Source organism: Diabrotica undecimpunctata, chromosome 3 (genome assembly GCF_040954645.1).
Source record: "Diabrotica undecimpunctata isolate CICGRU chromosome 3, icDiaUnde3, whole genome shotgun sequence".
In the NCBI taxonomy this organism is placed as follows: Eukaryota; Metazoa; Arthropoda; class Insecta; order Coleoptera; family Chrysomelidae; genus Diabrotica; species Diabrotica undecimpunctata.
This window is the reverse complement of record NC_092805.1, coordinates 159,000,569-159,015,022: the sequence shown is the minus strand read 5'-3', so window position 1 is coordinate 159,015,022 and position 14,454 is coordinate 159,000,569. Positions and strand designations below refer to the sequence as shown.

Here is a 14,454-nt window from a genome sequence, read left to right as displayed (position 1 = left end):
AACCAGCAAAAATAATATAATACAAGCCAGGACGATGATAAAAAAAATTGCAATTATTAAAACAATATTAAAAAGTCATTTTATAGGTACCCTTGAAACTATTTCTAAAATCGTTAGTAATGCTTAATTCACTTGAATAAAATTGGACCGTTGTCATAAAAATTAGAATAATATGACTGCCAACCTAAATCAAAATAAAATTATTGGAAGTATCTGCGTGTCATTGAAACCAAAGTCAAGAGCATAATAACCACTAACGCAAAACGCAAATAAATTCAAAATCGTTACTGCTCACTGGCGGAACACAATTTTTTATCGTCATAGTTATCCTTTACTATCAGTTCGAGACAGTTTAACTTGGTTGCACAAATATAAGTTTGTACGATTGTGATATTATTAAACACTGTAAAATCTACAGACCAATTACATGTAGTTCAAATTAGTTTGTTTCTAAATTTACATTTTTATTTAACATCTGTAGCGTGTTTTCGATCGAGCATGCACCATATCTATTTAATCTTTTTTTTTTCGCCGAAATGGAAACTAAATAACGCTAAATAATTGATACTATAAACGTCGAAATAATTTGCAAACAATGAATGAAAATCATGTTATTGTGACAGTATGAATAAGATGGGATGCGATGAAGATATTTTGAAGTGTTTAGTGTTTTGGACCAATTTTATTTTAGCTGTGAGTATGTGACATGAAATTAAGTTCCTAATAATTAAGAATATTGATTGTCTATTTATAGATCACACAGATTTAAATCAAGCGTTCGTTTTGCTTTATTATTCGTAACATGTTTAAAAATCTTTTGCGTTTTCAGCCAAGGATTTACAATCATAAAATGCAATAGTATCGTAAAATGTAAAATGAGCTGTATAGCAATAACCCAGAAATAGGTATATTGTTAAGTGCTCAAATTTTTTTATGGTATACTGAATTACAAGCTAATCTATTGGAAAACAAAATTAACTTATTCATATTACGAAACAATAAATAAATATGTCTATTGCTATTCATTACAAGGGTGAATGACAACACATGTAAATATACAGTGCTTTTTAGATAAAACTATCCACTTTAAATAACTTTTGAACTTCTAATTGTTAGGAAAAACTCAAAAACAAGTCAATTAATATTTGAAAGGAGAGGCATTATATCATATTTAGGTATAATTTCTTTATTTTTTTGAATTACTTCCCCTTTTTTATTTGATATTGGGATTCTCCTCTTTGTACTGAATTTAGAAATATATAACACACGATTCTTGAAGTGGTTAGTTTATGAGAAAAATAAATACAAAAGCAAGAAAACTGGATTGAAAGAAAAATTATTTTTTAACAATTTTATTACAAACATTTAGAATGAACATTTTGCTACCAAAAATTTTTACAATAACTGTTCAAAATGACTGCCATTCACTTCCAAACAATACTACAATCTATTTTGAAATTCTTCCTTCTTCTTATGTGTGTTAAATCCGGTGACCTAGGTGCCCAATCCATCATCTGTCCTCTTCTACCTATCCAACGACCGGGATACGTTTCCTTTAAAAATTGTCGTACAGATAAAGCAAAGTGTGAAGGAGCTCCGTCATGTTGAAATACAACCAAATCTTCGGAAAGGTTGTCATCATTTTCTACTATTGTTCTAATACGATCAACCACTTGCCTAAGTAATTCAAGATACCATTTAAGTTTCCAGTAATAAAGAAAGGCCCTATAATGTGATCACCTAGCATACCACATCATATATTTAACCTTTGAGGATGCTGTGTGAAATTTACGTACAATAAGTGGATCACTCTCAGCCCAGTATCGGCAATTATGTCTGTTTACCAAACCATTTAATGGGAATGAGCATTCATCCGAGAAGCAAATATTGTTTAACAATTGTGGATTGTTAATGATGCATTGTGTCATTAATTCGTAAAATTCGAGACGGCGATCAAAATCTTCTTCATTTAGCTCTTGGACTAATTTAATTTTATATGGATGAAACTTTAATTTATGGAGGACGAAGGCTGTAGAAGATGAAACACCGATTGCTCTGCTTATTGTTGACAGTGGCTGTGATTGCTCAGCCTCTAAGTTAACTTGCCCTAAAACAGCTACTTGGATTGCTTCTTTATTTTCAAGTCCCTGTCGGTTACGTTTTTTATTGCAAACTGACCCTTTTGCTCTAAATTTCTGCATCAGTTCAATCACAAAAATTCTAGCAGCAGCTCTTGCACAATTATTATTTTTGTAGTATAAACCTACAATTTCGATTCTTTATTGCAAAGTGTAAACCATTTCAGCGATTAAATTGCACACGTATCAAAAGAGGCTGTTACAAGTTATAACAAATTGTCATTCGTTTATTCGCTATTAACCGATTAAAATAAATGTCCAAATAATATAGAAAACCTTTGATAAAACTTTAATAAAAAGTGAAGTTTTTTGTTTCTGGGTTTTTGAAGGTACACTACAAATAGTACGGTTAAATATAAATATTTAAAAAAGTTTAAATTATGCTACTATATATTTTGTTACAGCCAATAATGGTGAGAGAGATATGTACTATCTTTTTAAAAGAAAAATTGTCTATCTCATAAACTAATCACTTCAAGTCAAAGGTATTACACATTTTTGAAATCAGTACAATAAGGAGAATCCAAATATAAAATAAAAAGGGAAGTATTAAAAAAAAATAAAGTGATGATACGGGGAGTGAGAGGGTGCATTTCCCAGCAACCTTAAATAATGTCTCTCCCTTCAAATATTAATTGACGGGTTTTTGCGTTTTTCCAAAAAATTAGAAGTTCAAAAGTTATTTAAGTTTATAGTTTTATCTGAAAAGCACTGTATTATAGATGTAAATATATGTAATGGGTAAATAACAATCTAATGAGATGTGTTCAGAGCATGTATTTGACATTAAAAAAACGTCATGTTCATTCGAACAAATTAAAATTTGAAGAAAGTTACAAATAACATTGTTAAATCAATACTTAACCTTAGTGATATATAATTATTAACTTCTGGTAACTGTAAAGATAATTAATAAACTTAATATATAAGCCTTCCAAATCTCCGTCAAAAGTAATTAGTCCTTGAAATCTTGTGGGTGTGCACAATTTTGGTTATCCAAGAATGCGAATCACATCATCAGGAGCTTTAAAGAGTGCTTCTTCGTCTGTTTTTGAAAATCTTAAGCCATGGGAGGCTTTTGTAAAACTTTCCAATGTACGTAATCCTCATCAAATTCAATAACCTTAAGAAAATATAATCGAAATGAATTTTTGATCCCTTCCATAACTTTGAAAAGTCCTTAATTCATATATATATATATATATATATATATATATATATATATATATATATATTTAGGGATTCTACAGTATTCACTGCCTTCCCTCGCTCAACCGTTTCCATCTCTCTCTGTTGTTCCATTCTCCATCGTTCAGTCCTCTCTTACTCATGGCGTCGTCTACTTCGTTCCTCCAGGATTTTCGGGGTCGTCCTCTTTTCCTCCTTCCTATGGGGCTCCATTCGGTTATTTTCTTTATCCATCTGCTGTCGCTAGTTCTTCTTACATGTCCATACCACTTTAGTCTTTTTTGTTCTATATGACAAATAATTTAATTCAAACTTTGTTAAATAATTTTCCTTCAAAGCTTTGATTGTAAGTGAGTTCTGTTTAGAAACACTCTCCATTCATTTGGCATCACTGTCTTAGAGTGAATAATTAGACTCTTTAGTCTAGTTTATTCATCAAGAAGTTTAACAGATTCTTTAGAAGTTGATTCATTATGATCTTTAACAGGTCTTTTCCTTTTTAATGTGCTCCTTTTTGAGCTTTTGTTCTCGTTACTAGGTCCTGCTGTACATTCATCTTTGTCATTAGAAGTCTCTGATAGTCATTAGAAACTTTGATTCTTTTTTGCCTTGTCTTTGTTTTGTCAGATTGTCTCTTTATCTCTATGTACTGTTTGAATTTGACATCTAAGGCTCCAACGGCAATTTTATTGTTAAGTTTAGAAGCTTTGGAGGAAGGCAACATGCGTAGAACTTTTATCAAGTGAAATAATGTCACATTTTTTTAAACCAAACACAACATTAAGAGACACATATAGCTCTTTAAAAAGAGTTAGCAATCGATCTTTTGGCAAAGAGGCTTCACTTCTCCCTGGGGCTCTTCACAATCTTAAAGAAATTGACCTCCAAGTCTGTTGTGGAAAGTGCAAGTGAAAAAAAAAGCAATGCTAAAAGAGGTTGTGTAAGATGTGTAGAATTGTTTCCCAAAAAACACATTTAATGTTATGTTCTTGATAAATTTTAATGACCAACAGATGTATGAATTAAGTTACCGCCTACCAAGATCTTTACTCTATCGAGTTTTGATAAATGAGGTATTGCTATGGTCTGAACCTAATCTTAAAAGCAATAATAATCAAACCATCTTGACTTTGTTCGGTTATATGTGGAGTTTGGTGTCTGCTTAACTTTCCAGCTGTCAGATATGCTGTGATTTATATACCACATATGGAGCAAGGCTGGTTCTATTGCCAGCATCAGTAAACTTAACCGACACGGAAGCTTTTGTGTAGTTCATTATCCTTTCGGGATACCTCCGAGCAGTTAGTCCAGTGGTCAGAGTTTTGGCCTCGAAAAATCATACGTACAAGCTGAATTTTAACGTTTAACGTATGTGTCAATTTTGGTCCACGCGTTTATTTCCTCTATACCACATCTCGCTCGTATTTCCTCACTTCTTACTATATCTCTTAGAATTTGGTTTGTTATTTTTCGTAAGACTTTCATTTCTGTTGTTTCCAGTAGTCTTTGTGTTTTCGCCGTATCTGCTCTTGTTTCCGCTGTGTACGTCATTATCGGTCTTATTGTTGATTTATATATCCTGGTTTTCGTTTCCGTTGTAAGGTATTTGTTTCTCCAGTTTGTGTTGTTGAGACATCCTGCTGCTCTGTTTGCCATGTTCACTTGTTTTTGTACTTCTTCTTCCACTTTTCCGTAGCTTGACAGTTTTATTCCCAAGTATTCAGTTTCGATCACTTGTTCTATTATTTTGTTATTTACGACTAGTTTACATAGTCTCGGTTCCACTGATATCACTATCGTTTTAGTTTTCTCTGTTGAGATCTCCATGTTGCATATGAGCGCCGTATCTTCAAATTCTTTAATTAATCTTTGTACATCTTACATTACATTCATTTTCGGCGTCAATTTTGTGACCTTAAAAAATAAGCAAAAGAGTTTACCACACCTATCTCTGGCTTTCTACTAAAACCCTCCTCGAAAGGGGGGGCGAGAAAAAAATTGATTTACCAAGAATCTGTACGCCGTAGGCAAAAATGTTTTAAATAAAAAACGTAGCTGAGATAGTTTTGAACAAAAATGTTTATTAGCACTTTTTATTTAGAATGAACCGTTCTCTCAGAAAGAACGCTTAAAGCGACCAGCGATTGAAAGTCAGTTACATAAAATTTGTATCAACACGACGGTAAAAATTCGATATCTTTTGAACAGAGTGTCCTATCGACAAAAATCAAAATGCGTTTTAAAGCCAAAAAGTGCAGCTTTTCTAGAGAAAGTTTCTATAAATATGTTCAATAAATAAACATTGCGCGGATTTTGCCATTTTTTATGATTCTCATGAGATCAATAAAATTTATCACTTTCATTGATCGTTTGTAGTTGAATTTCCATTGTTAGAGCCAAATCTTCAAAACCTATAACATGAAATTTCAATTTTTATTCTGGCAACAAATGTGAGGCATTTGAAATATGTCTAAAAAACACTGAATTTAAACTTACATTACAAACGATCTAAAATGTTTAAAACGGCTTCTTTTCAATTACGATCGCACGTCACGGGAAATGCCTCCACGAAGATATTTAAAGTATTCATTGATAGTCTCTTCAGTTGTACCTGCTCTAGAGACCATTTTATATTTTGACAGATACGAGTTAATAGCGCTCTCTTGTGTCGTGCTAGAAATCTATGGACAAAATCAGGTCCATTCATTTTATTCCTTAATTTTCGGACAGTTTTGACCAGCATATCAATAAAATCTGTTAGAATTTTTAAAGTAATTGAATTAATTTGGATTAGCAAACACGATCAGCTATTGATTATGTATTCTAAGGAGTGAAAATCAGCCGAAAAGATTTGTTACTATTCGCCCCAGATTTTGTAAAAACTTGAAATAACCTAACAATACTTTCTTAACATAAATTATTATTTTTTATATTACAACTCAAACAGCGATGCCAACATAACAAAACATAATTTCTCATATGAAACAGACAATTACCTTAATTTCAGAGTAAAAGTTCAAATATACATTTCAAATATCTGAAAAAATTCGGACGTGTAAACTTTTTATGATGTTTTGTTGCAATTAACCCCGACTGTAGCTATAACCCCATTTTACAGTATTAATGAATGCTTGGATTTATTTTTGATTACAAACTGTGGTTTAGTGAAACTTTGGTTTTGTTTTGTTTGTATTATATAGAAATTTATTATTTTGACAAGGTCTTCCCATTTACAACGTAAACTTTTCTAGTTCTTCTCAATACTTTGGAACATATTATATTAATTATGTAGACTTAATGATAAACCGTTAATTAAAATCGTTTGTGTAAAATTCAACTTCTCAAAGGTCGTAACACTCAAGATAAACCTTAGATAACACCTAAGATAAAGCTGTAATTGGCAACACAACGTGAAATAATTCTCGATTACTTACATTAAGTTGTAATGATCATTTTGACATTTCGTTTTCTACTCCGGAAATCGTTTTTAAAAAATATTGTATAAGAATTTTGTTACAAAGAGTTTATAACCGCCAAAGTAGTTGACGTGGTTATGTCATTTCACAAATGTTTATCCACCAGTCTGCGGTGTTATGGGCAACAGCCATGCTTTGGCTGAAAAGATATCAAAAATCAAAAGAAAATAAAAGAAGAAGCCCTCATCCTACTCAATGAAAAATGTGTAACAAACCCATCAGCAGAATGTAGCAGACTTTGATTACCAATACTGAAAAAAAGTCATCATCATCATCATTCTACGATATCAGATTCCTGGTACATTCTATAAAGTTCTAAGTTGTATCGTCTTCTCCACACTCCATTGCCATTCACTGCTCCATAGATTTGCCCTTTTCTTTCGAAACATCCTAACATGTTTTCATTATTTTTTTGTTAGAATCCAGGTCTCTTAACCATATGTGAGGACTGGGTGGAAGTATTATTGTTTTGTAGAGTTTTATTTTTGTATTTCTTGATATAATTGTCGATTTAAGGAGGAGATTAAGCCCAAAATAGCATCTGTTGGCCGTGCAAATTCTGCGGTTTATCTCTGCTGTAGTATTATTTTCAGTATTAAGTAGCGCTCCCAGGTATACAAATTCGTTCACGGCTTCGATGACGTCGTTTTCTATAACAAGTGGTCGTATGATTTGTGGTTGCGTGCTTATTTTCATATACTTCGTTTTGTTGGTGTTTATTATTAAACCCATTTTTGTAGCTGATTCTTTTAATGCCACATTCGCCTCTCTTACAGCGTTTTCCGTTCTTCCAACAATATTGATATCATCAGCATAGGCCAGAATTTACACTGATTTATTATATATTGAACCAGTGGTTGTGATTTGTGACATACGTATTATTTTTTCCAGAGGCAGATTGAACAGTATACAGGAGAGAGGGTCTCCCTGGCGTAGCCCGTTATTTGTTTTAAAAGGTTCAGGCAGTTCCCCCTGAATTCGTACTCTACATTCAACGTTTTCAAGAGTTAGTTGTGTTAAATTTACCAACTAATTTGGTATTCCTAGCTCTTTCATTGCTGTGAACATTTCTCTTCTATCCACAGAGTCGTAGGCTGTTTTGTAGGCTATAACGATGTAATGAGTATCAATGCCATATTCCAGTGTTTTTTTCAAAAATTTGTTTCAGGGTTGCAATTTGATGAATTCTCAATTTACCACCTCTGAAACCAGCCTGGTATTTTCCTACTATCCGTTCTGCATATGGTACCATACGGTGACAGTACTGTGGAAAATACTACATTTAAAAGCGTAATTCCTCTGTGGTTAAAGCATTCAAAGATATCTCCTTTTTTGTGTATGGTGCAAAGTATTCCAATATTCCAATCATTGGGGAGGAACTTCTGTATCCATATTTCTTTTATAAGCTGCTGTAATGCTATTACCGTATCATGGCCAGCTTCTTTATATAGTTCAGCTGTTAGATTATCTATTCCGGGTGTCTATAAAGAAGTCAACAATAAGAATATACCTACAATAGCGGATTACATACCAATACCAATACATACTCTCTCACACACAAACGTTTATAGCACATATTAATAATGCAGAACACTTAGAACAATCAAAATTTGAAGTTTCATAGGGCAAAAATCCACCTTCATATCTTTTTAAACAAAGCATAACTGTTAAAAATAACACCGCAGGCTAGTGGATCAACTTCTGTGAAATGACATAACCTCTTCAACGACGAGAAGTGGAAATCGAAACGTAAATTTTTTTTTTCAATTAAAAATTTAACTCTCATTACATGACCTAAGTAATGAGATATTTACAGGAGACATTGTGAGCATCTTTGTCAGACATTTGATCAGCTATAAACTTCCATTCGAGAATCTAACTGGATCTTTTTCAGATTGTTCAGCGTCCTCTGTTGCAGTCCTCCTATGAGTCGTTATCGTTTTGGCTGTTAACCTTTAAGAGATTTCTACGTCTTCTTTGTATCATAAATGTCTTCAACGCGTTCTATCCAAAAGAACTGTATTGTACAGCAGAAATATATTTCTATTTCTCTTCCTTCACTACATTCAATTTTCGGACATTAGTTTAAAAATTTGTTTTTTTCTTTTTCCATATGTTATAGCTTTACATGTCGAATTAATTTCCATGTCTCGCCGGCGTCAATAATAATAAGTTTAACGATATTGCTGCGATCTTTGCTTTTAAGTTTAAAGATCCGTATCCGAAGAAGAATTGGCAGCTGAAGCAACAGTGGTTTTCCAAATTGCTAGGTTAGGAAATAGCTTGACCAGCTAATACCATATGTAAAATTATAGGTATATGCAAAGGTTTATGAGACGGCGGAATCGTCGGTCCATATTTCTTTAAAACAGAGGCCGACCAGAATGTTACTGTGAATGGAGACTGATAACTCACTATTTGGTGCCTGAAATCGAAGCTCGTGGTCTCGACTACATTTGATTTCAACAAGATGACGCCACTTGCCATATAGCCCGTGAAAGCATTGCTTTACTGCAAGAACGATTCGGTAAAGAATTTATTTCACGCTTCGGCCAGTGAATTGGCCGCCTAGATCCTGTGACATCACACCTCTAGACTTTTTCCTTCTGGTCTGCATGAATGAATCGGCTACGATTGAGGCATTGGAGGCCAATATTACTCGAGTCATTGGTTAAATACCACTCGACATGCTCTAACGCGAATTATGAATGTTCTTGGAAAAAATACTTTTTTAAAAACTGAACTTCACAATTAAAACTTTTATTTCGACTGACAAAGATTTTAGTAACAACAATAATAATTTAAATCAGACTGAAAAAAATTGATTTTAACATGGTGTTTTTATAATTTATTAATTGCTGATCTTGCTGTTCAATACGTCGCAATTTAGTCCAGAATGTTCAAGCGGTAGCCCCGTGTTGGAATCCACGTGGTGGAACTTACTGGATGGTAGCGGTCATTGTACTGTAACTACTCCATCCCCTGAAGAAGTTTTGTGAGGGACGAACAGAACTGTTGAGTTGGCTTCTTCTGGAGTTTCGTCGCTAGAGTTGGGTTTTTTTGTTATTTGTTTTATACCTGTAACATATATAGAGGCAGATTATTGTAATAAAGATATATAAAGGAGTCATCCAAAAATGGTTATGGCTATGGTTCCATAATTTCGGATTAATTGTCTCTAGATGTTCATCTTCCTTAGAGAATTGATGATTCAAATCCTTAATGATTTGAATTTAATCGCTGTTTGAATATCTATGGTCCTTATTTTGGGAAGCATTAGCGGTTGCTCTGGGATGGTTGTCCTTGAATTTATGTAACTCTGGATTGGGGTTTTGAATTTGTATCTGGGCGGAAGATTGATGAGATAAGTTTGGACGGATAAGTTAAGATTAATAAGATAAGACAAGAAAATGAAGGATAAATATAATACACGAAAAAGGTAATGGCTAAGTCCATTTTGAACTGCTGTGGTCTTTGCGTCGTACTGGTTTCAATTCTGTCAAATTCTTCTTTTATTGGTAGTAGTTTGAAAAAGTATATGAAATCGTGTGTACTAGTATGAATCTTTGCTTGTCCCAGGTTGAGGGGAATTAATCCTGGGTTGTCTTTCAGGTCCTTGATCTTCTCTTCTTTTCTCATCGTCAGGGTGATCCTGTGCGGACGGTTTAGAATTAGTTTTTGATTTAGGTTGATGTTTTATGTTTTTCTTGTGAACTGTAGTTTTTGATGTTTTTACAGTCACTTCGTTATTTCTTTTTATATGTTTTGCGGAATATCGCGGAAGTAATTTATTTCTGGTAACTGTTTTTCGTGTATAGATTTTTGTGCTTGGTTTATACGTAATAGGATCTTGTCTCGATTTATTTCTATTTTCAATGACTTTATTTTTATTCTCTTGTATTTGCTGGTTTACTTCCTTGTATAATTCCTTTGTTATCTCTCTATGATTTTGGATATAATTGTTCAGTATTACTTTCTGTATGTCAACGTCAAAGGGATCTTTTGCGTCGATATGTCCGTTTAATATGTCGATGGGTCTTAACTTCGTTGCTGAATGTATGGAATTATTATACCCAATTATAGCGTATAGCATTTGTTCTTTTATCGAGAGCTTTGCTTTGGTGTTCCTTAGGATTCGAAGATGTTCGATTAACGTAGAATGAAATCTCTCAATCATCCCGTTGGATTGCGGATTCTCTGGTGTTGTATAGTGGATTGAGATTTTATGAGAGTCTACAAATTCTTGTATTACTCCATTTTTAAATTCCGTACCATTATCGGCTACTATCATTGTTGGGAGTCCATGATGTGTTATAAAAATCAATAGGGCGTTGAGTACATTGATTGCATTTCCTCCATTTATTGGGTAGGCTTGCCCATACTTCGAAAATGCGTCTATTAAGGTTAGAAACTTCTGTCCATCAGCCTGGAATAAATCAATGTGCACTATTTCCAGTGGTTTAGTGGGAGTTGGTGTAACCATAAATTTTGGTTTGGGAGGAAGTCTGTCGTATTTATTTTCTTGACATATATCGCAAAAGTTTATGATATCTTCTATGTCCTTCTTCATATTAGGCCAGTAATATCGTTTTCTTATTTGACTTTCTGTTTCAGCTATTCCTCTATGGTTCGTTTTTCCTTCATGATAGTTTTTTATAATCTCTTTTTGTTGTTCGTCTAGGTTAACATCTTCAATAAAAGATTGCACTTTACTAAGTCATATGCGTTGTGTTTAAAAGTTTTCCTGATAATTTCGCAAATTTCTGCAAAAATTTCTTCTTCTGTTTCAAATAAAATTGCATACTTCTTTTTCGGGTTGAGGTGTTCCTTAAAATTTTTTATGGTATCAGCTTTTAACTGATCTTTCGACAGCTGGATATGATAACGTCTTTTATTCGGAAAGGTTTGTATAATTGCTGGAGGTCGTGGATTGTAGTTGACGATTTTGACTATAATTTGGTTATTGTAGAAGTTAAGTGGTTTTTCTGAAATAGGTATACCAAGAATTGGATTTTCTACTGCTGTATGTATTGTTTCATTTCCGTCTTCGTCCATGTTTTGATCTTCGTTTTCGACAGTGCCTTCTGGGATGTTTTGATCTTCGTTTTCAACAGTATCTTCTGGGATGTTTTCTGGAATTAATTCTGTTGCTTTTTCTTCTACAATCTCGTCGATTATTCGATCTGCATCTGGATTATTAGTCGTTGACCATCCATCGTCTTCCATGTCTACTTCCTTCCATGTCTACAAAGACTTCCTTAATTTGTGAATCGATGTCCTTAGTTTCCTTTGTGTGTATTTCGATTCGAGACAGTGCGTCCGCATTCGTATTAGCTTTGCCTTTTTTGTAAATTACTTCGTAGTCAAATTCTTCTAATTTTAATCTCCAACGTACTAGTTTGGAGTTGGGTTCCTTTAGGGAGAATAGATATTGCAAAGGACGGTGGTCTGAAAGTATTTTAAATTTTCTTCCAAATAGGTAAGGTCGAAAATACTTAGTTGCCCACACCATTGCTAACATTTCCTTTTCTATTGTGGAGTACTTGGTTTCGGTTTCATTTAGTGTCCTGGAAGCAAAGGCAATTGGTTTATCACTGCCAACTGGTCCTTGGGAAAGTACTGCACCGATAGCGAAGTTACTGGCATCTGTTGTGAGGTTAAACGGTTTGGAAAAATCTGGATATTGCAATAATGGCTCATTCATTAATAATTTTCTGCACGTTTCAAAGCATTCTACGAATTCGGGTGTATGTTCGATCTTTGCATCCTTCTTTAAGTATCTTGTTAGAGGTTTTGTGATTTTTGCGAAGTCTCGAATAAACTTCCTGTAATATCCCAGTAGTCCAAGAAATCCTCTTATTTCTTTCGCTGTTTTCGGTCTTGGATATTTTTCTATTGCTTCAATTTTCGCTGGATTCGGTTTTATGCCTTCTTGTGTGACTACGTGTCCTAGAAAATTAACTTGTTTTTTTAAGAATTCGCATTTGTCGACTTGGATTTTTAGTCGGGCTTCTCTTAGTCGTTGAAATACTTTTGTGAGATTTACTATGTGTTCCTGTAGTGATGTTGAATATACTATTACGTCGTCCATATAGACGAGGCATATTTCTCCTTGAAGTCCCTTCAATACGTTGTCCATCATACGTTGGAACGTGGACGGAGCGTTCTTAAGTCCAAAAGGCATTCTTAAATATTCATAGTGTCCATTTTCCACATTAAATGCTGTTTTGGGAATGTCTTCTTCAGCCATCTCGATTTGGTGAAATCCGCTTGCTAAGTCGAGGGTCGTAAAATATTGACATCTTCCCAATTTGTCCAAAATATCGCTAATGTGAGGGATTCTGTATCGGTCGTCAATTGTTTTCTCGTTGACCTTTCTATAATCTACTACTATCCTCCACTTTATTTTACCGGATGAATCGGGTTTCTTTGCCACGACCCAAATGGGCGAGGACCATGGCGATTGACTTGGTCGAATGATCCCTTGCTCTAACATTGAAGAGATTTGTTTCTTTACTTCTTCCTTGTGTACATACGGATACCGGTATGATTTCGTATATACAGGCTCCTCATCCTTGGTTCTGATGTGGTGTTTAACTTCGTTAGTAAAGCTGAGAGGAGTGTCTGGTTGGTGAAATATATCGGAGAATTTTCGGCATAGGTGGCGAACTTGTTCCTCTTCTTCTTCGTTAAGATGTTCGGTTTTAATTAAGTCGTCGATATCTTGTCTGTAGTCTGGTCCGGAGGTTGTTTCCATGGAATATATATGGAAATCTTGGATTTCTATTTTATTGCTTTCGAGTGGTTCCATAAGAGAAAGATGAATGGGGTCTGACGTGAAGTTGGCAATTTCGGTCCAGGCAAGGTGGTTCTCGGCGTTAGTAAGGGCTTCTCGTACTACAACGCCTTGTACTTTTTGGGTAGGAATAATGATGGTTCCTTTTTCTTCTTTGACAGGAATTTTCACTTGGCTAATAGAATTTGCTTCCAAATGAATGGAATAAAATTGTGTTTTATTTGTTTCGTAATATTTAATGGGGATTGTAGAATCTTTTGTAACTAGAAGCGATTTAGGGAAATTTAATTGGGCTTCGAGGAGTTTTAGATTGTCGAGGCCAATAAGACCATCGAAAGTTTTGTGAAACTTAAAGAGGTAAAATTTCATTTTGCTGTCAGAATTAAATTCTGAAAATGAAGGAATTTCGGCACAATATTTTTGGGAATAGTTTTGAAAAATTGATGTGACGACAAAGGGTTCATGTTTTATGTGACTTGGAAAATATGAAGAGGCTATTTCTGGATTAAGAAATGACTTTGTGGATCCTGTATCGATTAAAAGTCGTAAAGAAGGCTTAGAAATTTCGATGTAGGGTAGCTCCTTCTTGTCGGGAAATGAATGAAGTTCAATTACGTTCCGATTGCTTCTGGTGGGTCCTCTCGAAAATTTACGTTTTCTTCGTATTCGGTTGGTTGATTTTCGTATGTATCTTGTAGAAAATTGTCGTATTCAGGTTCGTAGTAATCATTGTAGTTGGCATTCTCTTCTTGCTCATCTCCGTGGCATTGTATATTGTAAAGTTCTTCTACGGTGAATTTTGGCTGTGCTCGGTAATTTGGTGTAAAATTTGGACGGCCTCTGGTTGTGGTTTCTG

The 14,454-nt window shown here is 34.1% G+C and overlaps 1 protein-coding gene across 1 annotated transcript in view; it reads left to right on the top strand.

The window, feature by feature from the left end:
• The first annotated feature begins 288 nt into the window (after positions 1–288).
• Positions 289–14,454, top strand: part of LOC140436264 (leukocyte surface antigen CD53-like) — a 41,771-nt gene continuing 27,605 nt past the window's right edge. Inside the window, exon 1 of the mRNA XM_072524965.1 lies at positions 289–693. Coding sequence (XP_072381066.1) covers positions 625–693 — 69 coding nt within the window. The 5' untranslated portion in view covers positions 289–624. The remainder of the gene's footprint in view (positions 694–14,454) is intronic.